Source organism: Chiloscyllium plagiosum, chromosome 38 (assembly GCF_004010195.1).
Source record: "Chiloscyllium plagiosum isolate BGI_BamShark_2017 chromosome 38, ASM401019v2, whole genome shotgun sequence".
Classification (NCBI taxonomy): Eukaryota; Metazoa; Chordata; class Chondrichthyes; order Orectolobiformes; family Hemiscylliidae; genus Chiloscyllium; species Chiloscyllium plagiosum.
This window is the reverse complement of record NC_057747.1, coordinates 9,719,784-9,747,685: the sequence shown is the minus strand read 5'-3', so window position 1 is coordinate 9,747,685 and position 27,902 is coordinate 9,719,784. Positions and strand designations below refer to the sequence as shown.

At 42.7% G+C, this 27,902-nt stretch overlaps 1 protein-coding gene across 8 annotated transcripts in view; it reads left to right on the top strand.

The window, feature by feature from the left end:
* ptpn20 (protein tyrosine phosphatase non-receptor type 20) overlaps positions 1 to 27,902 on the top strand; it is a 414,663-nt gene that overhangs the window by 354,061 nt on the left and 32,700 nt on the right. For 7 of the 8 annotated variants that reach the window (XM_043678810.1, XM_043678805.1, XM_043678807.1 and 4 more), the window contains 5 exons: positions 393 to 469; positions 2,726 to 2,814; positions 5,176 to 5,318; positions 12,191 to 12,339; positions 25,170 to 25,260. In XM_043678810.1, coding sequence (XP_043534745.1) covers positions 393 to 469; positions 2,726 to 2,814; positions 5,176 to 5,318; positions 12,191 to 12,339; positions 25,170 to 25,260 — 549 coding nt within the window. Of the gene's footprint in view, positions 1 to 392; positions 470 to 2,725; positions 2,815 to 5,175; positions 5,319 to 12,190; positions 12,340 to 25,169; positions 25,261 to 27,902 lie in introns of those variants that run through there. The other variant, XM_043678811.1, reaches the window with a different exon arrangement.

Here is a 27,902-nt window from a genome sequence, read left to right as displayed (position 1 = left end):
TGACATGTCCCTCTAAACCTTTCCTATTCACTTGTCTGTCCAAATGTCTTTTAAATGCTGTAAATGTATCTTCCTCTGGCAGTTCATTCCATATACAAACCATCCTCTGTGTGAAAAAGTTGTCCCTCAGGTACCTTTTACATCTTTTCCCTCTCACCTTAAACCTATGCCCTCAACAGTTGAACTCCAGTCCCGAGGGGAAAGAACTTGGCTATTCACCTTATCGCTGCCTCTCGTGATTTGATAAACCTCCATAAGGTCACCCCTCCACCTCCTACACTACATTTTCCTGCTCTTACCTTTGTATTTGAACTTCTACACTGTAAACATACACACGTATATTTGTATCAATAGTTATTGATGCTCACATAGGTTTATTTTTTATTTGTCAGAGATACAATTTTCACAGCACAATCCACAAGCGTTTGATCCTGAACACATGAGTGAAGACCCTGGAGATTCCTGGGAGGTAAGAGAAAAGATCTCAGCCGCACTCCACAAACGTAGCGGAGTTGTCACAGGTGACCTCTGACCCTGACTCCGCCAGAGTTTCCCATGTCTGGCTGAGACATGGTGGGATGTGCCGGTACCCGTTCGGGCTTGTTTGAGTCTTGCGAGCCTAGAATGAGAGTTGGGGCCTGCAGATGTATTAGCAGTGTGGACCGAAGGCCAATTTGATCATGTGCAATTTTTCATTCAACCAGGCCCAGAAATGCCAATTCTGCCCTCAAGTGCCCTGTGCAAATCTGTCATGGTCAGAAAGCAGGGAAATTCCCAACATTGAGTATTTCTTTACACAGTCCACTCCCTTTGATATCAATGCCCATGTTTCGGCAGAGTAGATATGACAGCACAATCCTCGGCGTCAGCAAGCATCTGAGCAGAAATCTAACAAGTACCATTCCCATCTGACTTTTTCAAGTGTCCAAATCTCTGAAATATTCTCCAGCATCCTCAGTGGGGGCTGGGGATGACGGGGCTAGATTTGGGATTTGAATACAGCCCTATGCTTCACGTATGGACACAACATAAATCCAGCCACGTGTTCAAAACAAAGAACCACCCTTCAGTCCCTGCAACCAGAAACCCGATTACAATCACTAATTCACAAGAACATTGTGTCATTTAAGACAACCCTAGGCTCACTGAAGAAATGAACTATGGTGATCTTCGCTGTTTGTCAATATAAGAAGCCATTTGACATAATTTATTTAAAATGTTCTGTCATAGAATCATAGGATCCCTGGAATGTGGAAGCAGGTCGTTCGGCCTGTCAGGTCTGCACCCACTCTCCAAAGAGCATCCCACCAAAACCCACTCCCCCACCCTATCTCTGTAACCCCGCACTTACCCTGATAATCCACCTAACCTGCACATCTTTGGACTTTGGGAGGAAACTTGAGCACCCGGAGGAAACCCCCACAGACACAGGGAGAATGTACATGTACATATAAAGAATTCAGCTTGGAAATTACAATCAAAGTGTAATTGGAAAGTGCAATCAAATTCAGTTTGTCTCCTTACAATAGGACAGATGTGATAAACAGGAGCAAATTGTCATTAATTCAGAAAAGACTTTAAACTCTAAGATGCATATTAAATCCAGTGTGGTTGGCATTTTTTGATTAAATGATATTCTAATTTTTCTAGCAGTTTTTTAAGAAGTCTCTTTCATTATAGAGAGACAACGGGTGGTAGTTTAACCTGAGGATTGTGACACTGAAGGTGAGGGGAGAGGTTGAGAAGGAGAGTCCTTTGTGATAACCTTAACTGGTGTGGGAATTGAAGCCACACTGTTAGCATCACTCTGTGATGCAAGCCAGCCAACTGAACTACCTGACTCCCAACAAGTCTAAATAAAGCATCTATAATTGTGCATAATTTGCACATGTAACACAGGAATATAACAAATAGCACTACATAATGTACCACAATTATATACATATGTTTCAGATGATAAAATTGCATGTTGTAAAATAGAAAATTCTCCTCAACTCTGACTTTTTTGCTAATTATTTAAATTCTAATTGCCAGCATTCACACCAATGAAACAGTTTCTCTTTGTTGAGTCATTAAGGGAAGGTGGTATATTTGGAGCCACACTAGAGGGCACTGTGGGCAGCAAAATGGATCATTCTGTGACATTTATTGATTAAATGTTAATCTAATTTTCCTAAAAGTCTTTTAAAAAGTCCCGTTTCAAGTTCCCATCTACTGAGATTTCCCCTTTAAATTGACAGTTTGTTCAGGTTTCTAATTTTTCTACATCTAGAAGTGTTATCACACACAACTGAAAGACTTTCCCACCACTGAGTCACCATGACTTAATTTGGAGATGGACTAGGGTGTTGGACCAGGGTGTGCAAAGTTAAAAATCATACAACAGCAGGTTATAGTCCAATAGGTTTAATTAGAAGCTCTCTGAAAGTTAGTGTGCTGTTGTGTGATTTTTAACCATGACTTAAAGCTTAGATTTCTATATTTTCTAATCAACCTGTTCAGAGATGTTATGACACACCTCTGGAGAAGGTGAGATGTGAGCTTGCTGGCTCAAAGGCAGGGACAGTAAAACAAGATCCCTTCAGGTTTGGACTCCTAAAACTTCAGGGCTGACCATTCTCAGCTGGGATTAAGTACAGCTATGTTTTCTCTGAATGAAACACCAATCAATGCGGAGTTGTTTAGGGGCAGTTTAAAACATCTTTCATTTTCTGCTACATTGCAGAGCACAGGGAACAATGGCGTTCATCCGGTGCCTACTCCTCAAGAGCGGAACGGGAAAGCCAGCCTTGGTGTCACACGAAGCCTCGTTTGGTAAAAAGCTGACCATTCATTCAAACATCTCACCTGTGGTGTTTGCCAATATCCTGAATGCTCTTAAGTGTAATCCAAAAGTATGGAAAATCCAGCCCTCCAGGATTTTTGGGACAGACTCGATGGATCGAATGGTCCCTCTAGTGCTGTATGAGACCGAGTCTCTGCCAAATCAGCTGAGCTTAGTTGGGTTTGTGACAATGCTGTCTCACAGTGCCTAGACTAGAAATGCATCAGCCAGAGTCCCTGTTCCTGATTACTATCTGCGCCCTCCTGACGAGGACCCAGAGCCCAGGATGGTTAAGTCTGTGTTCAGATTATCCACCTGTTAAATCAGGAGCGATATTACATTCGGCATTTCCCCACCCACTCCTGATAAGAGCGTTGAGTACAGGAGTTGGGAGGTCATGTTGCGGCTGTACAAGGATATTGGTTAGGCCACTTTTGGAATACTGTGTGCAATTCTGGTCTCCTATAGGAAGGATGTTGTGAAACTTGAAAGAGTTCAGAAAAGACTCACAAGGATATTGCAGGGCTGGAGGGGTTGAGCTGTATGGAGAGGCTGAATGAGCTAGAGCTGTTTTCCCTGGAGCGTCGGAGGCTGAGGGGATAATCTTATAGAGGCTTATAAAATCATGAGGGGCATGGACAGGATAAATAGACAAAGTCTTTTCCCTGGGGCGGGGGAATCCAAAACTAGATGGCATAGGTTTAGGTTGAGAGGGGGAAGATATAAAAGGGACCTAAGGGGCAACTTTATAACACAAAGGGTTGTGCGTGTATGGAATGTGAGGCCAGAGGAGGTGGTGCAGGCTGGTACAATTGCAGCATTTATAAGACAGCTGGATGGGTATATGAATAAGAAGGGTTTAGAAGGATACAGGCCAAGTGCTGGCAAATGGGGCTAGTTTATGTTAGGATATCTGGTCAGTGTGGACTGAAGCATCTGTTTTTGTGCTATACATCACTATGACTCTATGACTCTCTTGTTAGTCAAGAATCTGTCCACTTCTATCTTCCCGGGGTAGGGACAGGTAATAAAATCCATGGTGCTACTACACCTTGCCCAAGTCCCTGGCCGTGAATCCAAACTCAGTAGCGCCCCTGAGAGCATTGGATGCCACTGATTAGACCTTGACCTTACCCCTGTGCCAGGTGCTGTTGTCTTGAAGTCCTGATGCCCTGTCATTCAGAGTTGCTCTCGTACTTAAAAGTTACCTTTCCAGGCTTGGTACTGGACACAGACTGGTACCATACCCTCTGTTGGAACCTATTTTCTGTCATCAGTCAGTGTCTTCAAAAGACGGGAGAGAATTTATACAGATGTGAGATTTATAAAATCAGGAGGGGCATGGATAGGATGAGTAGCCAAAGTTTATCCCCTGGGGTAGGGAAGTCCAGAACTAGAAGGCCTAGGTTTAAGATGAGAGGAGAAAGATATAAAAGGGACCTAAGGGGCAACATTTTCACAGGGAGGGTGGTACGTGTATAGGCTGAGCTACCAGAGGAAGTGGTGGAGGCTGATACAGTTACAATATTTAAAAGGCATCTGGATGGGTATATGAATAGGAAGGGTTTGGAGGGATATGGGCCATATGTTGGAAAATGGGACTAGATTAATTTAAGATACCTGATCAGCACTAACAAATTGAACCAAAGGGTTTGCTTCTGTGCTGTACATCTCTATGATAGACCAAATGGCCTCCTGTATCAATTATTTTTCTGGGAATGTGAGTGTAGACGATGAGAAAGGAACTTATTGCCAGTCCTGAGTGGTTTTGAGGAGTTAACAGGGATTGGTATAAAGTGCAGTTTATAAGTTTATCTTGTTTTTGTTAGGCTGGGCTCACATTTACACCAAAGCAGGTAGAGACATGGGAAGCAAAAACAGAAGTTTCTGGAAAACCTCAGCAGGTCTGGCAGCATCTGGGCAGAGAAATCAAAGTTAACGTGTTCTGAGGAAGGGTCATCAGACCCGAAACGTTAACTCTGATTTCTTTCCACAGATGCTGCCAGACCTGCTGAGCTTTTCCAGCAACTTCTGTTTTTGTTTCTGATTTACAGCATCTGCAGTTCTTTTGGCTTTTGTGAGGGACAATGGGGCGTTTCATTCCCTCAAGGACTTGAGCAAACCTACTGGTGATTTATGATAATCCACCATTGTCACTTGTTTGTTTCACTAAAACAACGCAGACTGTGTTATTTTGTTGCATAGTTCTCTAAAAATTGTTACATGAAGATACGATCTTAGTACAGTGTTATTCCTGCATCGAGAAATCTCAAGCGATTTGCAAAGGCTGTCAGGATAAATAATTTATGAATTGTATGCAGCCAGCCATTCTGTTTGCTTTTATTTTGAAGCTCAGTGAACTGCAATCAGAATCACTCAGGGGGGACGTGTGAAGACCAAGGAAGAGATGAAGTGGAGAAATACGATTCCGATGGCTGGAGCAGTGATGAGGATCTGCCTCGTTCCTCCTGTAGAGTACCTGCCCCCCCTACAGGTGAGCTTCAGAATGGCATATCCTCCAAACCAGATGCGCAGTCAAGAACATTCCATTCCAGGTGTCTTCTGCTGGAAGAGTCACATGATGACCAAGAAACCCATGTCAATTCTCAGGAAAATCCCAAATGGTTCTCCTTCAGGTCTGGTCGTCCTTACCTGGCCTGGTCTATATGTGAATCCAGACCCACAGCAATATGGTGGACTCTTAACTGCCCTCAGGGCAATAAATGCTGGTCCAGCCAGTGACGGTCACATCCTGTGAATGACTTGAAAAAGAGAGAAGGGCCCTTCACTGAACTTGAATTCCACAAGTTAATGACTGCCAGAAAGAGAAGAAACTGTTTCTTCATCTCCATTGTAAATGGGAGATCCCTTATTTTGAACCTGAGAAGTTCTTCATCCCTCCCACTATGCTATTGAAAATGTTAAGGAAATGTTAAGGAAAACAAAATCCGTTAACATTAAGGAAAGTGCACTTTTCTGACACTCAGCTGAACTGTCACCAGAACAGGACTTCAGTCTTTGTAATGTCTTTGCTCTCCCTTGACAACTTTGCCCGAAATGTCAATTTTCCTGCTCCTCGGATGCTGCCTGACCTGCTATGCTTTTTCAGCACCACTCTGATCTAAACTCTGGTTTCCAGCATCTGCAGTCCTCACTTTTTGCCTAATCTCTTCCTCCTCCCCAGCCTGTCCTCATGACCAGCTATAAGGTCCTATAAAATCCCTGGAGTCAGCTTTGGCTTTGGTGGTGCCACAGAATGGCAAAACTGAAAGGCTCATTCCAAAGACCTGAGTCACAGAGACATACAGCATGGAAACAGACCCTTCAGCCCGACTCGTTCATGTTGACCACGTTTCCCAAACTAAACTAGTCCCATTTGCCTGCATTTGGCTTATATCCCTCTAAACCTTGCCTATTCGTGTACTCATCCAAATATCTTTTAAATGTTGTGACTGTACCTGTATCTATCACTTCCTCTGTCAGTTCATTCCACATACGAACCATTCACTGTGTGAAAACATTGCCTCTCAGGTCCCTTATAAATATTTCTTCTTTCACCTTAAAATATATCCCTTAGTTTTGAATTCCCCCACCCTAGGGAAAAGACTTTTGCTTTTCACCTTATCTATGCCCCTCATGATTTTATGAGCCTCTATAAGGTCACCCCTCAACCTCCTCATGCTTCAGTGAAAAAGGATCCAACCTTTCCTTATAACTCAAACCTCTCAGTTCTGGCAACATCCTTGTCAGTCTTTTATGACTCTCCAATTTGATAATATCCTTCCTATAACTGGGCGATGAGAACTGGACACATTATTCCAAAAGTGGCCTCACCAATGCCCTGAACAACCTCAAAATGACATCGCAACTCCTATACTCAATAGGCTGCGCAATGAAGCAAGCGTGCCAAATGCCTTCTTAGCCACCCTGTCTATCTGTGATGCAACTTTCAAAGAACCATGTACCTGTACCCCAAGGTCCCTCTGTTCTACAGAACTACCCAGGACCCTACCATTAATTATATAAATCCTGCCCATGTTTGTTTTACCAAAATGTACAGTGTTATTCTTGCATCGAGAAATGTAATACCTCACATTTATCCAAATTAAACTCCATCTGCCATGCCTCAGCCCATTGGTCCAATTCAAGATCCCTTTGTAATCTTAGATAACTTTCTTCACTATCAACTTTACCACCAATTTTGGTGTCATCCGCAAACTTACTAACCATGCCTCCAAAATTCTCACCCAAATCATATATATGAATGACAAACAAAAGTGGACCCAGTTCTGACCCCTACACAACACTGCTGGTCACATTCTGAAAAATAACCCTCCACCACTACCCTCTGTTTCCTTCTATCAACCCAGTTTAGTATCCAGTTGGCAAGCTCTCCCTGACTCCAATGTGACCTAACTTTACTGATTAGTCCACCGTGTGGAACCTGGTCAGAGGCTTTACTAAAGTCCATGTGGCCAATGTCTACCACTCCACTCTCATCAACCTATTTGGTTACACCCTCAAAAAACTCCATCAACTTTGTGAGACATAATTTCCCACGGGCAAAGCCATGTTGACCACCCCTAATCAGTTCTTACCCCTCCAAATGCATGTAAATCCTATATCTCAGAATACCGTCCAACAATGTACCCACCACTGATGTATACTTTGGTTCCCAGGTTTCTCCTTATGGCCTTTCTTCAATAAAAGCACAACAGTAGCCACCCTCCAGTCCTCTGGTACCTCATCCTGTGGCCATAGACAATACAATATCTCTGCTTGGGGCCCTGCAATTTCTCCCTAACTTCCCATAATGTCCTGCGATGCACTTGATTAGGTCTCAGATATTTATCCACCTTCATGTTTTTTTAAGGACCTCCAGCACCTCCTCTTCTGTGACATCGACTGTTTCAACCCAACAATATTTAGTTCCCTGAGTTCTCTAACCTCTATTTCTTTCTCAACAGTAAACACTGATGCAGCATATTCATTTATACCGTCTCTCCTATCTCCTGTGGTTCCAATACATAGATGACCCACTCAGCCATGTTCCTGTAATTGCTATGATGTCCCAGTCCCATATTCCCATACATGTCCTGAGTTCACTTGCCTTGCATGTTAGACTCCTTGCATTGAAATAATTGCAGTTTAATTCTTCAAAGTGACCTTAATCTCTGACTTGCCTTTTCGAATTAAGTTTTTTTTTACTTCAGAACCATCCTCATCTGCCTCTCTATCCTCACTACTACTCAGGCTTCCCCCCACCTTCTGCCCAATATTAGTTTGATGGCTCCCCAATAGCACTGTCAAATTTCCCTGCCAGCATATTGGTTCCCCTCCAGTTCAGGAGAAACCCGTCCCTTTTGAACAGGTCTTTTCTGCCGCAGAAGAGGTCTCAATGATCTAAAAACCTGAATCCCTGCTCACTGCACAATCTCTTCAGCCATTGACTTATCTGCCCTGACTTCTTATTCCTATTCCCACTCACAGGTGGCACTGAGAGTAATCCAGAGATAACTACACTTGAGGTTCTCCTACCTTAATGCAGGCTGACGCACCTGTGTAGTACTAAGACATTGGTCAGCATCTCAGTGTTATTTGTGGGACATCTCTCTATGCGAATTGATTGCTATGTTTGTCTGTATTAAAGCCGAAAACCTACATTTTAAAGCTTTTGGAGTGGCTTGAGGAAGTGAAAGGTGCTGTATAAACTCAATTCCTTTCTCAATCGAGAACCCACTGAAACAACCAGGAGAGGTGATGGCTGCACTCGGCTATTAATCCAGTAATTCAATTAGTGTCCTGAGGAAACCAGGTTTGAATCCCGCCATGTCAGAATTTGAATTCAATATAAATTATCTTAAAATAAGCATCTACTGATGACCATGAAACCATTCTCAGTTGACCCACCTGGCTCATTCATGTTCTTCAGGGAAGAAAATTTGTCATTCTTACTTGGTCTGGCCTACATGTGACTCCAGCCCCATAGCAATGTGGTTGACTCTCAATGGCCCAGCAAACTATTCAGTTGTGCCAACCACTACAAAGTTTTTTTCAGGGGCAATTAGGGATGGGCAATAGATACTGGCCAGCCAGCAACTCACAAATGAATTAAAATAAAAACGCAGTCACAGATTTCTGGCAGTGATCACGACTTCATTTGCTATATCAATGAGTGACATAAAATCAAAACCATTTTGTGTGGCTCTTTCTAAGGTAACAAATACTTGTCAATGAGTGAGATACAAATCAAAACCGTTTTGTGTAGCTCTTCCAAGATAACAACGATCAGGTTAATACTTAGTTACCCTCATACTCCTGCGTCCAGCTTCCTGGCTTAGGCTTGTTTTCCAAATGAATCAGACAGGAAAAGGAAGTGGAGACTCCATGACAATTGCAGTCCAGCCCCTTTAAGCAGCCCCGAAGTTTATAGAGTTCTTTAGTCGCCACTTTCTTATAATAGAAAAGGGTGACAGTAGATTGGAAGGTTGTTGCATTAGATGACAAGGTAACACTGAAGCAGTATTTAGATAGCCACATTGTGTTCCTACCAGCTCCACAGCTATGGGCCAAGAGCTTGAAAATGAGATTAGTGTAATCAGATCTTTGTAGACCGACATGGACATGATGGGCTGCATGGCCTCTTTCAGTGCTGCAAATGTTCCCCACTGTAGGTTCACAGAGTGAGCAATTTTCATTGTTGATGCGATTCACTTGGTTAGATTCTGCACACAGCAGTAGAGGGTGTGTGTGGTAGGGTGTGGCAGCAATGTGGACCAGTAAGTCAAAGATTTATTCAACAGTGACACCCTGAATCTTTTGGGCTCGGAGCCTTTTAGTTCTCACTGGAGTGAAAGCAGATGGCTCTACCCAGCACTGCAGCTACAGACCTCCCTGTGCTGCTCACTCTGATTCCAATTCCCCACACAAGGCCATGCCTCGAACTGAGATTATCCCAGGGTGTCTGACTGGGCAAGCAGTCCAGGGTAGTTTGTTCAGAGGTGCACAACTGTACCCTCAAGGGAGCTCAAGGAGGGCTACTAGGGGCCTGGGTGGCAAAGTGGCTCAATGGTTAGCATTGCTTTCTCACTACACCAGGGACCTGGGTTCGATTCCAGCCTCAGGTGACTGTCTATCTTTTCACATTCTCCCCCTATCTGCTTGGGTTTCGTCTGGGTGCTCTGGTTTCATCCCACAGTCCAAAGATGTGCAGATTAGGTATATTGGCTATGTTAAAGTGCCCTGTAATCTACAAGCTCGGTGGATTGGCCATGGGAAATATGGAGATATGGTGCCAGAGGTGGGTCTGCATGGGAGGCTCTTCGGGAGGGTCAATGCAGACTCAATGGGCCGAATAGCCTCTAACTGCACTTTAAGATTTCTATGATTTTAATTAAAGGGTCAGAAGGTATCTGTGAGGCATAATACAGCACCACCGAAATTCAGCTTCTGCTTAGCAACATCATACAGCACGGAAACAGGCCCTTCGGTCCAACCAGTCCATGCCGAATGTTATCCTGAACTAAACTATCTTATCCTGTCCCTCAGGATTCCCCCCAACAACTTGCCCACCACCAACATCAGGCTCACTGGTCTATAGTTCCCTGGCTTGTCTTTACCACCCTTCTTAAGCAGTGGCACCACATTAGTCAACCTCCAGTCTTTCGCCACCTTACCTGTGACTATCGATGACACAAATATCTCAGCAAGGCACCCAGCAATCACTTCTGTAGCTTTCCACAGAGTTCTCGGGTACACATGATCAGGCCCTGGGGATTTATCCACTTTTATGTGTTTCAAGACATCCAGCACTTCCTCCTTTGTAATATGGGCTTTTTTCAAGATGTCACCATCTATTTCCCTATAGTCTATATCTTCCATTTCCTTTTCCACAGTAAACACTGATACAAATTACTCATTTAGTATCTCCCCCATCTCCTGTTGCTCCACATAAAGGCCGCCTTGCTGATCTTTGAGGGGACCTATTTTCCCCCTAGTTACCCTTTTGTCCTTAATGTATTTGTAAAAACCCTTTGGATTCTCCTTAACCCTATTTGCCAAAGCTATCTCATGTCCCCTTTTTGCCCTCCTGATTTCCCTCTTAAGTAAACTCCTACTGCTCTTATACTCTTCTAAGGTTTCACTCGATCTATCCTGTCTATACCTGGCGTATGTTTCCCTCTTTTTCTTAACCAAATCCTCAATTTCTTTAGTCATCCAGCATTCCCTATACCTACCAGCCTTCCCTTTGACAGGAATATACTTTCTCTGGATTCTTGTTATCTCATTCCTGAAGGCTTCCCATTTTCCAGCCATCTCTTTGCCTGCGAACATCTGCCCACAATCAGCTTGCGAAAGTTCTTGCCTAATACTGTCCAAATTAGGCTTTCTCCAATTTAGAACTTCAACTTTTAGATCTGGTCTATCCTTTTCCATCACTATTTTAAATCTAGTACAATTATGTCGCTGGCCCCAAAGTGCTCCCCCACTGACACCTCAGTCACCTGCCCTGCCTTACTTCCCAAGAGTAGGTCAAGTTTTACACCTTCTCTGGTAGGTACATCCACATACTGAATCAGAAAATTTCCTTGTACACAATTAATGAATTCCTCTCCATCTAAACCCTTAACATTATGGTAGTCCCAGCTGATATTTGGAAAGTTAAAATCCCTTACCATAACCACCCTATTATTCTTACAGATAGCTGAGATCTCCTTACAAGTTTGTTTCTCAATTTCCCACTGGTCATTAGAGGGTCTAGAATACAATCCCAATAAGGTGATTATCCCTTTCTTATTTCTCAGTTCCAGCCAAATAACTTCCCGGGATGTATTTCCGGGAATATCCTCCCTCAGCACAGCTGTAATGCTATCCCTAATCAAAAATGCCACTCCCCCTCCTCTCTTGCCTCCCTTTCTATCCTTCCTGTAGCATTTGTATCCTGGAACATTAAGCTGCCAGTCCTGTCCATCCCTGAGCCATGTTCCTAACCATGCCCTGAGTTCATCTGCCTTCCCTGTTAGGCCTCTTGCATTGAAATGAATGCTGTTTAATTGGTTGTTTTGAAGAAGCAATTGATTTAGCTCTTGGGACTAAATGGAGGTATGGGGAGAGAGGGTTTGGGGAGAAACGGTATGGGGAGAAAACGCGAAGAGGGAACTGAATTGGGTGATCAGCCATGATCATATTGAATGGCAGAACACACTCAAAGGGCCGAATGGCCAACTCCCATTCCTATTTTCTATTTTTATAAAATACGCTGCGCATTCACAATGACCCAAAAGAGTTTTTACATCCAGGTCTTTCTCGGGTGGATTTTCTTTCGAACTTCACCAAGCTCTTTGTGTTTCCCTCTGCATACATTAGGTAAACCCATGGTGTCAGAGGTCGAGTTGATCAGCTGGCCTGTGGTGAAGACTCCATTGGGCAGTAGGTACTCTGGGATGAACCTCGAGACTCTCATTGGAAACCTTCATCAGCAGCTGGAACACCAGCAACCTCTTAAGGAGTTTATGGTATGTCTTAATCTCCACATGGGTAAACTGCACATCCTTGTTCCTGAGATGTTTGGCCAGATGGTCAACATGATTTAGCGTTCAGTTTCCTCAGGGTTGCTCGCACTCCACCACCTCTTCATGGGTGAGGCAGAGGTCAGAGGGTAGTGAGTGTGCCGAGTATAGAGTCAGGGCATTGACAAGAACTAAGTCAAGACCTGTGAATTTGAAAGACCATTGAATGCTGAGTTAGTAAACCTGTGAGGGTGGAGATAGCCAATTGGGAGGGCACTGAGAGTTAGTGCCAAATCAAGAGAGGGAGGGTTTTTGTGTGAGGTGACTGGTAGGTGCCAGCAATACAATGAAATGTAATTTAATTTTCCCACACCTTCCTGCAATTTCGTTTGAGCAGTCTGGCAATGGGGGGGGGAGCCATTTAATAGCTCAGAAAACATATCTGATGTCTTAGTTACATGTGCATTTTAAAACACTTAGTTAGTATTCCTTGGTTTATGATGTTTGCACTACGTTGTTTGTAAAGTTTATCCAGAAATTGACTATTTCCATGACTCCCATTCATTGAGAAAAAGTGATAGACTGCCAATCCCTACTGAAATTTCTCCTCATCTCAGTCCTAAATGGCCTACGCCATATCTGGACCTGGATGCCCTGAGAGCATCATTTATTCCAACCAGGGCAAACATTCATACTTTGGTTTCTTGTGTGTCAGTCGTGCTGATTGTGAGATGAAAAGCTGAGACCTTAGCACCTCTTTTTAGTAATAAAGTCAGTTCTAGTATTGTAGCCCTTAGGGTTACCAGCTCAGCATCTGGAACAACCATGCACTAACATAGAAATCATGTTTAAAAGTGCTTGAGTGCTGAGTCTTATCTGATTGACATGACTTCCAAAAAAAAAATTAGAAGATTAAGTTAAATACACGAAAGCAATTCTTCATTTCAAACTCGGGTGATTTGCATGTTATTTATTCCTCAGTGAATTGATTTACGACCTGCACCTGAATGAGTGATGGAGGCAGCTGCACTCTCTCGAGACTTCGTTTGATCGGAATCACTTGGCACTTGTTAAAAGCTATTGCCATATGTTTTAGTCAGATTGCCTGATGTAAAACACTAATCATCTCCTAGTTAAATCTTTTAATGGTATTGTGATGATATTATCCAACTCAGAAAGTGTCTTGTAGCACAGTGGGTCCCTGCTTCTGGATTAGGAGACTGGGATTAAATCTCACCTGCTCCAAAGGTGTGTAATAACAACTCTGAACAGGTTGATTTAAAAAATATCAATTATCCAGCTCTGCAGGCTGTTCTAATCAGGTACATGGTTAGGGAAGGTTGAGTGGAATGTGGGCCAAATGCAGGAAATTGGGATTAGTTCCATTTATGAAACCAGTTCATCATGGATGAGTTGGACCAAAGGGCCTGTTTCTGTGCTGTATGACTCTTATCAACTATGCTGAATCAATTATCGGGAACACGTTTGCCAGCCACGTTAATGGGAGTACGTGGAGCAGTCACGTTTGTAATTATAGCAATAACACTTGACGAATACTAAGGTTGATACTCAAGGACTGAATCCCTCATTATGATATTTGTGTCATTGACAGCCACAGGTGAGGTGCCACATGACTGGAGGTTGGCTAACGTTTTGCTTTTATTTAAGAAAGGCTGTAGGAAAATTCAGAGTCGAAAAGGGTGACGCTGGAAAAGCACAGCAGGTCTGGCAGCATCTGAGGAGCAGGAGAGTCAACACTTCAGGCATAAGTGCTTCATCAAGAATGTGGGGAAGGGAGCAAGGGGGTTGAGAGATAAATAGAGGGTAGAGGGTGGGCTGGGGGAAAGGTAACTGGGAAAATGATAGGCAGATGCAGTGGGGGTGATTTTGATAGGTCGGTGGGTGGGTGGAGCAGATAGATGCGAAGGAAGATGGACAAGTAGGACAGGTCAAGAGGGCTGTGCCAAGTAGGAGGCCTCTGAACTTTGTCAGTGGTGGGTTAGTTGTTGGAGGGGATTCTAAGGGACCAGATTTACGTGCATTTTGAAAGGCAAACACTGATTAGGGATAGTCAAGCTGGCTTTGTGTGTGGGAAATTGTGTCTCACTAACTTGGTTAGGTTTTTGGAGAGGTGACAAAGAAGATTAATGAAGCTAGAGTGCTTGATGTTGTCTATATGGACTTCAGCAAAGCATTCAACAAACATGGTAGACTGGTTAGCAAGGTTAGATCTAACGGAATCCGGGAGAGTTAGCCAGTTGGTACAAAATTGGCTTGAAGGTAGGGGAGAGAGAGGGTGGCGTGAGAGGGTTGCTTTTTGCGCTGGAGCCTGTATCCAGCAGTGTGCACAAGGGTTGGTGCTGGGTCCACTGCTTTTCATCATTTATATAAATGATTTGAATGTAAACATAGGAGGTATGGTTAGTAAGTTTGCAGGTGATACCAAAATTGGTGGAGTAGTGGACAGCCAAGAAGGTTAACTCAGAGTACAACAAGATCTTAAATGGACCAATGGGCCAACAAGAGTGGCAGATGGAATTTAACATGAGATGTTGAATTTTGGTAAGGCAAACCAGGACAGGACTTGCACAGTTAATGGAAGGGGCCTGGGGGATGTTGCCTAACAAAGAGACCTCGGAGTGCAGATATATAGTTCCTTGAGTTGCAGGTAGGCAGGGTAGTGAAGAAGGCATCTGGCACACTTGATCATTGATCAGACCATTGAGTGTAGGAGTTGGGACGTCATGTTGTAGCTGTATAGGACATTGATGAGGCCACTTGTAGAATACTGCATACAGTTCTAGTTGCCCTTCTAAAGGAAGGATGTTGTTAAACTTGAGACAGCAAAGAAAAGATTTACAAGGACATTGCCAGGACCGGAGGGTTTGAGTTATAGGGAGAGGCTAAATAGGCCGGGTCTTTTTTTCCTGGAACATCAGAGGCTGAGGGGTGACCTTATAGAGGTTTATAAAATCATGAAGGGCGTGGATAGGATAAATAGACAAGGTCTGGAGTCCAAAACTAGAGGGGAAAGATTTAAAACTTAACCTTTTCATGGTGTGTGTATGGAATGAGCTGCCAGAGCAAGTGATAGACACAGGTACATTTGGAACACTTCAAAGGGCATCTGGATGGGTATATGAATAGGAAGGATTTAGAGGGATATAGGTCAAATGCTGGTAAATGAGACTAGATTAGATTGGGAAACTTGGTCAGCCTGGACATTGAATCAAAGAGTCTGTTTCCATGCTATATGACTCTGACTGTATGTAGTCCACGACAAGGCTTCAGTGTGGAAACAGGCCTTCAGCCCAGCAAGTCCACACTGACCCTCCGAAGCCAAACCCACCCAGACCCATTTCCCCACCCTATATTTACCCCTGACTAATGTACCCAATCCACACATGGATGAATGCTGTGGGCAATTTAGCATGGCCAATTCACCTGACCTGCACATCTTTGGATTGTGGGAGGAAATCGGAGCACCCGGAGGAAACCCACACAGACACAGGGAGAATGTGCCATCTCCACACACACACACAGTTGCCCGAGTTGGAATCGAACCCAGGTCCCTGGTATTGTGAGGCAGCAGTGCTAACCACTGAGCCACACTGTTGTCCCTGCTTCTCTCTGGGAAATAAGAATATCATATTTGGGATCCCCAGAGATTTTCATTCTTTAATTTTAATGAAAAGAAACTTGAAGTTGAAACCTTTGGAAAAGAGTTCACAGGAGAGAATGAGGGGAAGTTCTTTCTCACTTGTGCTATCTGAAAAGATGGCCGAATCAGATTTTGAAGGAACCTTCAAGATGTAATTGGACAGGTTTTAACAGAGAACAAATTTGGTTGGTTATGGGGGAGAAATGCTGGGGGTTGGGAGTTAATTTAAAGCTCTTTCAAAGTGCCTGAAAGGACTCAATGGGCTGAATGTCTGTGTGGAGTTTGCACATTCTCCCTATGTCTGTGTGGGTGTCCTCTGAGTGCTCCAGTTTCCTCCCACAATCCAAAGATGTGCAGGTTAGGTGAATTGGCCATGCTAAATTCCTCACACTGTTCGGGGATGTGTGGGTTGGGTGCATTAGTCAGGGGTATATATAGGGTAGGGGAATGGGTCTGGGTGGGTCACTCTTCAGAGGGTCGATGAGGACTCGTTGGGCCAAAGGACCTGTTTCCACAATGAAGCCTTGTAATGGGTTACATACAGTCAGAGTCATACAGCGTAGAAACAGACCCTTTGATTCAACTGTCCACGCTGACCAGGTTTCCCAATCTTCCATTTGCCAGCACTTGGTCTATATCCCTCTAAACCCTTCCTATTCATATACCCATCCAGATGCCCTTTAAAGTGTTATAACCGTATCCGCCTCCATGGCTTCTGCTTGCAGCTAATTCCATACACACATCAATCTCTGCATGAAAAGGCTACCCGTCAGGTCCTTTTTAAATCTTTCCCCTCTAGTCTCTGTGCTGTACATCTATCAGGTTATGAGGAGTGGAATGGGAACATACATTGGAGGAATCAGATGTGAATAGCCTCACAGAATCATTAAAGGTCTGTGGCTCATATCTGTTTGTTATTGTATTTGTCAATAAATTTGATCAAACTCAGTTAGATTTGAAACAACTTGTTGCTCCTTCCTTAAGCATAGGAGCTGGAGTAGGCCATTCAGCCCTTTGAGCCTGCTCTACCATTCAATATGATCCTGGCTGATCCTCTAACTCAATGTCATATTCCTGCATCCTCTCCATAACCCTTGATGCCTTCTATATTTAAAAATGTATCTCTTTTTTGAATATACTTAGACCTGACCTCCTCAGCTTTGTGTTGTAGCAAATTCCACAGGTCTGAGCGAAGAATAGCATCCCCATCTCAGTGCTAAACAGCCTACCTTATATTCAGCCATTGTGACCCTGGTCCTACACTCCCCAATCAGGGGAAAACATACTCCCTGCATCTTGTCTATCCAGCCATGTTAGAATTTCATACATTTCAATCAAACATGCTGTCATCATTCTAAACTTTCATGAACATAAATCCAGTTGAATCAATCTCTTCACATTCAACAATTCTGCCATCCCCAGTATCGGTGAAGCCGTCATTAGCAAGTATATCCTTTCTTAAACAGTATGACCAAAATTCCAGGTGCAGTCTTACCAAAGCCCTGTAAACTGCACTGAGGCTTCCCTACTTCTGAGCTCAAATTCTCTTACAAAACCAACCTACCATTTGCCTTCCTAACTGCTTACTGTATTTGCATGTGTACTGCTGCTGACTTGTGTACAAGGACACCCAGATCCCTTTGAACATCTATATTTCCCAATATATTGACATTCAAATCCTTTTCTGTTTCTCAGACTGAAGTTGATAACTTCACATTCATCCCCTTGCTGCTGCATCTATCATGTGTTTGCCCTATACTCTTGTCGAGCTTGTTCTAAAGCCTCCTTGTGTCCTCCTCAGAACTCACAATCCCATCCAGTTAGCTAACTTGGAAATATAACACTTGGATCCCACGTCTGAGTTATTTGTATACATACCATGAAAAGCTGGTGCCCAAGCATTGATCCTTGGTCATAGGTCACTGGCTCCCAGAAAAAAACAACATTTATTCCCACTCTCTGTTTCCAGACTGTCAACCAGTTTCCAATCCATGCCAATGTATACTTGCAAATCCATGTGTTTTAATTTTTATAGTATTGTACATCTGTAATGTCATGTAACTTTTAAAAATTTTCTCCAATTTCTTTGTGCGTTAGATTTGTACCTAAGATGGCGTCATGTGTTGGTGATGTTGTACACTTTTCATTGTATTCCTGTTCTTCTGCAACTCGAGTACACGTGACAATACACCTAAACTGAAACCTAATTTTGCTGCTATTCTCAAGCCTTCTTGAAATACCAATACACCACAGCCACCAGTTCTCCCTTCTCTATTTTACTTGCTATATCCTCAAAAAGATCCAGAAGATTAGTAAAGCATGATTTCCCTTTCATAAACCCATGCTGACTAATCCCATTAATGGTTTCTAAGTGTTCTGTTGTCATGCCTTTACAGTCAACTCTCGCGTTTTCTCCACGATTGATGTTAGAGTTCTTCTTAACTCTTCCAATAGTGTGCAAAAGACCAATTTCTCACAATCCTGATTTTCGATGTGGCGTTCACGGCAAAGATAGACTTCACCAGTTGGTTGTTAAATCGAATCTTTCAAGCTGTGACCTCATTGAATGACTAAGCAGACTCGATGGGCTGAATGGCCTACTTCAGCTCTGACATCTAAAGGTGGATTCAAGGAACATTAAAAATGAAAATAAATTCTTCCACCTAAAAAGTACATTGTTGATACAAAAAAAAGAGACAGGGACACAAAACTTACAACTTTGTTAAATATAAATAAACAGTGTTATATTAAAAATTAACAGAGAGTGAAATAATATAGAGATAGTCTTTTTTCTCTAAAATGAAATTTATTGAAGAACCCGAGAAGTGGGAACAGTAAACCATTCAGCTCCTCAGGCCTGCTGTGCCATTTAGTAAGAACCCACTTGGGAGAGTGCATCGATACTCAAACTCTACGACTCCCAGGTCATTACAGAAGTTAAAGATCTTATCAAATGACTTGCAGTCCCTCAATTTACCTTTCTGCTATACTCAGGTTTGCAGCAAGCATTAGGCAGGTTTCTGTACTTAAAAAGAAGCTACTACTTAATACAAATAATCAATTCTAACCACAAAAGATACTTCTTATCAGTATTTCTGATCTCATTATTTCCAGGTCTTTTCAGTTCTTTACTGGGATCACATATTAATTGTTCAGTCTTTCAGTCACTGGTTAGAGGCAACAGCTTCGAGCAAATGATAGGAGAGATTAGCTATCTTTCTGTCCTTGGTTACTTCATTTGAGAGATAGGGAGAAAGAGAGAGAGAGAGATCCTTTCTCTGTTGCAGTCTGGAGGTTTCCATTAGCCAATCAGTCATGCTTTTGCCAACTGATCCTGACTTCAGAAACCAATCAGCAATCTATCTTTGGGTGAAGGTTACTCTGCACTCACACCCAAGGTACTGTGGCACCTTGGACAGCTTCCCCCACTGCTTGAACAAAGCAACAGTGTAAACACAGCCCACAATGAGTTCCAGCAAATTACTTTCAAAAGTGCAAAGCAATCCTTGGTTGACAGCAATATCCTTTACCCATTTTGATCCACAATTCAAAACAAAATAGAAAAGGAGGCCTTTATACCTTATTGATTTGACCGTGGCCTCAACTCTACTTTGCTCCCTATCACCGTCCTTGGATCCATCCTCGTTAATCAGAAATCTGTCCAACTCGGCTTTCAGTATACTCGATGGCCCAGTTTCCACTGCTCACTGGGCAAGAGAATTCTGAAAACTAACGATCGTTTGAGAGAGGTTCCTCCTCATCTCCACCTTAAATGAGTCAACCCTGATTCAAAACCATGCCCCCTGTTCCAGGTTCAAACTATGAGGTGAACCGTCTTCTCAGCATCTAACCCATCAACTTCTCTCAGAATGAATATTCTGGGAACAAAACCTTTTTCCTGATATTTGAGTACTGTTTGTTTTTACATATACCTTTATATTTATTACTTGAAGTAAATGCAAAAAAAGGAAGTCCACAGAGACAGGTATTTCACTAAATCGAGTATGGGTTTAGAATTTCATTCCCAAATATTCGGTGTGTCCAACCTCTGTTAAAGGCACCATTTGACTTGCAAAATTGGCTTGAAGAGTTAGTTTCTAGAAGTGATCATGTAAAATTGTTTTGGGGTATAATATTATGGACCATACTAAACTCCCTCAAAATATATTAATAAGATCGCCTAGAACACAAACTTTTTCTTATTTTTAAAGGCAAGTTTAAGGCATTGTGTTCTGGATATATTTTGATTGGTTGAACTATCAAGCTTGAAGCAAAACACACTTTATTCAAATGGTATAGTTAAAACGCGAACAAAAGAAAGAAGAAATTGGAAGAACGTAACTCTATTGGAAAATGTAACAGCATAATATTATTTAACTACCAAACAGCAACTTTTACAATATAGTAACATCCCATAAACACATGCTTGGAAAAGGCAAATTCCGTAAAATAGATTGTCTCATATGCATTTCTCAAGGAGAGGGAGAAAAGATCAAAAGAAAACTCAGAGAGAGAGAGAGAGAATCCAAGTGTCTTGCTGTTACACGAAGAGATGTATTGCAGCTTCCAAACCCTAACAGCTACAGAATGGTAAACTAAAATCGTGGTTCTGTGGGAGCTTGACCACACCCATTCAGGTTGCTTCTATTGTTCCAACTTTAAAAAAACTCAAGGCCTTACAAACTGTTTACTTTGTTGGCTTTGAGCAGATCACTTGCCACCTCAGTCTCAACTTTTCTTCACAACAAAAACAACAGGACAAAACACACCTCTTAAAGTACTGTCACAAAAATGACTGGAAACCCTTTAAATTTGGGCATTTCATGGCATAGCACAGCCACATACTGTCAAAGAGAGAAGCAACGGGCCTTGAATTTAAAAGGCATTACTAATTCACCTTTAATCTAATGTGTGGTTCTAAGTTTGACAAAGGAGATTCACTCTGAAAGAATGGGAGACAAATTGTATTTCAGTGACTGAGTAGGTTTGTTTTTGACGTGCTAAACTGTGGTTCATGCTCTACATTCTTCACACGAGTGACATTAATCAAGCAACGGGCCAGATGTGGTAGCTATAGGTACAGTCTGAGGTGGGAGTGAATCAGTAAGCTGGTCTTGGTTGTTAAATTGATGGGAATTGAAATCGCAGGCTATGATAAGGTTGTGAATAGGACTCAATCTGTTCCAGTTCAACTGGAATATCATCATTGGATGTGACTTGAGTGTCTCTGAGATTGGGAAGTGAAGCAAATAAGATGGAATCAGCCTCCTCTCCTCAGAAAATGTGAGCTTCACATGCAATTAATTCAATACGTTGAATAAGAGATGACAGTGTGCCTTGGCACTTTGTAACCACTTATCTTTTTGTTAAGAGAAAACAAGGTTAGAATAGAAATGAGCAGCAGTACTGTGCACTGACAGTTATTGATCTTGCAGTTTTGTGATTGAATTGTGCCTCAATAGACACTGTTATAAAATATTAAAATGCAGCAGTGTGTTAGAGTATTCAAAGCTTCACCAGCACATCAGTATCGGGGAGAAACTGCTGAGCAGTGTACAACCCCTGCAGCAGTCAGCAATGTCTCCCTGCATCACTTGGTGTTACGTGACACCTTGTTAACCCAATGTGAATAACTATCAATTGAGAACTCTTTGTGCCAAGTTTAATCCTGCGGAAAATGGAATTTTGTGCAACCACTTTTGAATGCACCGTATTGTAAAGTCAAACCATCTGGGGAGAATATTCTAGGTGCTAATGCAATGCATCTATGCTGTTATTCCAGGATTTATTGATACTGTACACCCTAGTGGGTCTATCTTTTGATCTTATCAACTAACCGTTTTCAATTTGTCAACGACAATTATTATTTTCATTTCTCTCCCCCATGAGTCTTTCACTGTCCAGAATTGTTCAGGTCTGTTCCTTCCCTACATTTCTTTTGTAATCCTCACTTGCCATTAACATAGAATAGAATCAGTAGAGCATGGAAGCAGGCGATTCAGCCCATCAAATCCATCCTGACCCTCCGAAGAGCATCCTACCCAGACCCACCCATCTCTGTAACCCTACATATCCCACGGCTAATCCATCTGCCCACCCCTGGACACTATGGAGCAATTTAGCAAGGCCAATCCACCTGACCTGCATATCTTTGAACTGTCGGAGGAAACCGGAGCACCCGGAGGAAACCCACACAGATACGGGAAAGACATGCAAACTCTACCCAAACAGTTGCCCGAGGGTGGGTCTGTGAGACAGCAGTCCTTACCACTGAGCCACCGTGTCACCCTCATTCCTGACCATCCCGCTCTCACTGTCAGGAAGTTGCTGGAGCCGGGGTGGGAGCAAGTCCTGGATGTAAATAAAGCATGACTGAGTTCATCATTTGAGGCGGATACGGAACCTTAAATTGATGAGGAAAGACTGGACAGTGTGCAGCACCACAGCCATGAATCCATGTTACACTTGGCAATAAGAATCTCTACATTTAATCGAAGAGATGAATTTGGAGTGTTTTGGCATTAAGAATTTTAAATGATTGGTCCCGGAGAGAAAACAAAAACAGATTTGTCCCATAAAATCATAAAAATCTACTGTACACAGTCTGACGATATCCAGCCTAATCTCACTGCCTAATTCTCACTCCATTGCCTTGTAGGCATATTTACTTCAAATGCATATCTCAGTGCTCTTTCAGTGTTACAGGGGTTAATGCAGAGGTATTTAAGGGGGGTGGGGTGGTGACAATGGTCTCATTGTACTCATGTTGGACTTTAATCCAGAGGTTGATTTTAATACTCTGGGCTCACAGGTTCAAAGGCCACTACAGCAGCTGGTGGAATTTAAATTCAACCAATCACATCTGGAATTGAAAGCTCAGTCTCAATCATGGTGACCATAACACTATCATCAATTATTGTAAAAATCTATCCTTCAGGAAAAGGCCATCCTTACCTGGTCTGGCCTACATGTGGTGCTGGAAATGCACAGCTGGTCAGGCAGCATCCAAAGGGTAGGAGAATCGACGTTTCGGGCAAGAGCTCTTGATTCGGGCTTATGCCCAACATGTTGATTCTCCCGCTCCTCAGATGCTGCCTGACCTGCTATGCTTTTCCAGCACCACCCTCTCCGCTCTGATCTCCAGCATCTGCAATCATCACTTTCTCCTGGCCTACATATGACTCCAGACCCACAGCAATGAGCTTGATGCTATCTAGTCTCTGAAAAGCCACTCAGTTTCGTGGGAATTAGAGACCAGCAACAAACACTGGCCCTGGATGGGAAGTCCACATCCCATTGGGAGAATAAAACTCAACCTCCTACTTAGAGTCATAAAGTTGTACAGCATGGATTTGTCCATGCTGCCCAGTTTTCACAATTTGCCAAATGCAGGCAAATGGGACTAGATTAATACCAAAAACTGAGCGGCATGGACAGAAATCTACAGCCTGAGCAATGGACACTTCAACAAAGAGGAATTTGGGCTTCTTATCCTTTATCTAGACCTGTCATAATCTTGTACACTTAAAGGAGGTCTCCCCTCAGCCTCTATACCTGAAGGAAACTACCTTAGCCTGTCCAATCGTTCCTCCTGTCTACAATGTCGCTGTCCTTTGGATTAAAGTTCTCCCCCCAGTCTCTAAATTTGAAGGAAACTACCCCAGCCTGTGCAATCATTCCTCCTATCTACAATATTGATGTACTTGAGATTAAAGTGCAGAGGCCTTGTCTTTTATTCTTTAAACAAATTTGATGTACATTGGTTGAAATGGAGATGTGAAGGTCTATATTGGTGACATGTCACAACAAAAGGAGACATTTGCTGCACTTTTTAAATGGAATAGAGTATTTTAAAAGCTAATTGCGTAACATGTGCTCTCAAAACATAGTTGGAAAAGACATATTTAATTTGCTCAGTAGAGGTTGACTGAGGTGATAGGTCTGTCCATGTCGTATTAACAGATTGTCCATTATCTACTTATAACATTTGTTGAACTCCATTTTTGATTGGCAGGTTTGAGTGGTTGTGAAAGCAGCTTTTTGGTCACCCTGATCAAAGAAAGGAAGACCAGAAAAAAGACCATGCTATTTTTTTCCTTTTCAGAGTCTCTTGTCTCATAGAGACGCCATGACGTTTTATAGTACAGAGCACTTTCAATTAAAATTTCCACCATTAATAGGGTGACCCAAGGTTTACTGGAGACATCTGAAGAGATTGTTAATTTAATTGTTTTCTCATTTAGATTTTAGCTCTGTCCTAAGTTCACAATCATTGCTAAACACGCTAGCTATTAAATTATTTTTATATCCTTTTTTTCTGCGGTGATTAAAACATAATTTCATTTTCAAGCTATTACATTTTTGTTAAAAGGCTGTTATTTCAATTTCTAACATAATTCAGCAGGTACATCCAAATCACTTATTTCACTCTTTATAAATAATGAAGATTGTCTATGAAATAGTGCTGGATAATTCAAAGTTTTTTTAATTAGATTACTTACAGCGTGGAAATAGGCCCTTCTGCCCAACAAGTCCACACCGGCCCTCCGAAGAGCAACACACCCAGACCTATTCCCCTACATTTACCTCTTCACCTAACACTACAGGCAATTTAATATGGCCAATTCACCTAACCTGCACATCTTTGGACTGTAGGAGGAAACCGGAGCACCTGGCATTCACACAGACACAGGGAGAATGTGCAAACTCCACACAGACAGTTGCCTGAGGAGGGAATTGAACCCATGTCTCTGGCGCTGTGAGGTAGCAGTGCTAACCGCTGTGCCACCGTACTGCCCCTTAGCCTTGTCTAGTTTACTGTCTGTGAGAATACTACAGGATAATTCAAAGTTATCCTTGTCTAGTTTACTGACTGTGAGAATACTCGAATGGGACTGGCTGCCTGACTTGCTTGGTAATCATGTTGACTTAGCAACAGATTCAAACAGATGTCAGGAAATATAGAAATTGCTAGATCTGTGTGTGCAGCTCTCTTCAGTGTCATACATATCCTTCTGCAGTTGGCTGCAAAGATTGGAGCCACTACGTTATTTCACTGACAGAGCTAGTAATGTGATTAAACCATTGTTAGCCAAATTAACCTGGCAAATGTCCCTTTAGCATTTAGTGAGCTGTTGTGACTTACATCCCTCACATCTTTTCCTTTCTCTTAAAGGCACTGGAGCATCTGAAACCGATTGATGACTGTAGAGTGGGAAAAAGTCCAGAAAACAGAGAAAAAAACAGATATAGAGACATTCTGCCTTGTAAGTAATTTATTCAAATCAAACAGTGTCACAAGCCAGGAATTCTTATTATATAATGGCTGTTCTTTTCCAATCAACTGGCATCTACAGCTAGTTTTTCTCGTACCAATGACGAACCATCAGTACGGTTAAGTTTAGTGATTGTCACAAAGTCAGCCAGCTGACCTGATAAAAGTATGAGTTCCCTGATTTGGGTTGTTAATCTGGTCCAATCAGGGACCCCTGTCTGACATAAAAGGATGAATGCCAGGTATTGACTCAGTGAGAGGCTGTGCTGTTGTTAAAGGTAAATGAAGTGTGATTGTTGATGGGATGCTGGCCTCTGAAGAGTTATTTCAGTTAGGTCAATGTAAGAGATGATAAGTCCTCTGTAAAATTCACACAACTCAAGCACTGGAGTCGTCCAGAGACGGAGTTGAACCAAGGCCCCAACTGGATGCGAAGGATCCCAACTGAATCATGTAAAAAGCAGCCAGGGAGTTCCAGTCCAAATTTTCTCTTTCAAGCAACATCACAAAACCAAATTATCTGGCTCACTATCTCATTGCTGTTTGTGGGAACTTTCTGTGCACAAATTGGCTGCTGTATTTGCTACGTTGCAGCAGTGATGACATGTTAACTAGCTGTGCAGTGCTGAAGACAGGAAGGGTCATATATAAATGCAAGACTTCTTTTTTCCCTGTTGGCTTTCTCTTAATTTTCAAAAACTGAGGAATATCAAAATGTAGTGGAAGAGGGATACACAGCAAATTTTAAAGGGTGCGGACTGGGGGATGTAAATTCAGAATTAAACTGGGAAAGCAACAGCTGTTACTTAGCAGTCTGTGTGGAACACCTCATCAAATATATATCCACGTAGAATCCCTACAGCGAGCAAGCAGGCCATTCAGCCCATCGATTCCACACTAAGCCCCTGAAGAGCATCCCACCCACACCCCCGCATAACCCTACATTTGCCATGGCTAATCCACCTAGCCTTCACATCCCTGGACACTATGGGTAATTTAACACAGCCCAACCTGCACATCTCTGGAGTGTGGGAGGAGGCTGGAGCAAATCCACACAGACAAGGGATGAGAACGTGCAAAATCGACACAGGCAGTCACCCAAGGGCGGAATCAAACCCAAGTCCCTGGTGTTGTGAGGCAGCAGTGTTAACCACTGAGAGTCACTGTGCTGCCCCTAATTCTCAATGTACATGGAAGTACTGCAGGAGACTCACTCTCAGCTTGGGTTACAATGAGGCCCAGTAGTGCAGCATTGTGCAAGGCTAAGGCTTACAGTTAATGCACAGCGGAAACTGGGAAGACAAGGCTGCACAAATGAAAAGGCATCGAAAAAAATTACAATTTCAGTGGCTTCAGGAAAATCACATTAATATTTGTCCATTAACTTTATATGACGTGAAAAGTCTGAGAAATCATGCTGAATGCCCATTGATTTTACATTTCAAATGGATTTGTCAGGTTCTCGAAAGATTTCTTGTTTAAAATGCTAAATCAATCCATTGTAACTTCCAAAAGTGTGAAGTATTTACCAGTTGAATGGAGGCCCCTGTTGTACGTGGAGCTAAATCGAGTCCGCACCTCAGTAGCAATGTTTGAGGCGTGTACCGTCCATGTCCCCTCTATGCTGGGCAGCTGCACAGCTGTCAAGGGATCTCACACGAGCCGATTGAGGGATAGGGTGAGGGATAGGGTGAGGGATAGGGTTAGGGATAGGTTTAAGGATAGGTTTAAGGATAGGGTGAGGGATAGGGTGAGGGATAGGGTTGGGGGTAGGGTTAGGGGCCTTGATCTTTCCTATATTCCTGTGCAATACGAGAAAGCAGGCACAACTGAAGGAAATGGAATAAATTCTGTTAAATTTTGGAAGTTGATGCTGAGAGAACAAATTAAGAACAACATAGAACAAAGAAACAGTACAGCACAGGCCCTTCAGCCCACCAAGCCTGCACCGATGCATGACGCCCTTTTACCTCTACACAGTCCGTACCCTACCTATTCATGGATCTAATCGGGATGTCATATGTTGGCCACTGAATGGCAGGTTTGTTCCTATCACCCCCTTTGAGTGTAAGGATCCCCAGAATCTGTCTGAATTGATGTGGTGGAGGAAAACCACTTCCTGGTCTAACTAGAAAAGGCTTTGATATTGAGCGAGAGATTGATTTTTTTTCTATGACCCAGAAGTGCTATCAGAATGGAATGGAATAGAATAGCAATTTATTGTCGCATGTAATTTTACAGTGATGTTTTACAAGCTGTGCCTAAATCAGTGACTGAAGTTACAAAGGAGAAGGAATAAAAATATACGTTCACCAAAGTTCAATTATCGGCCACTGGGATTGTGGGTATGCTGGAATTTAATATGTGTCGAAGATCGGGTTAGGGATAGAGTTAGAGATAGGATTAGGGATAGAGTTAAGGATAGGGTTAGGGATAGAGTTAGGGATAGAGTTAGGGATAGAGGATAGGGTTAGGGATGGAGTTAGGGATGGAGTTAGGGATAGAGTTAGGGATAGAGGATAGGGTTAGGGATGGAGTTAGGGATGGAGTTAGGAATGGAGTTAGGGATAGGGATAGGGTTAGGGATAGAGTTAGGGTTAGCGATAGGGTTAAGGATAGGGTTATGTATAGGGT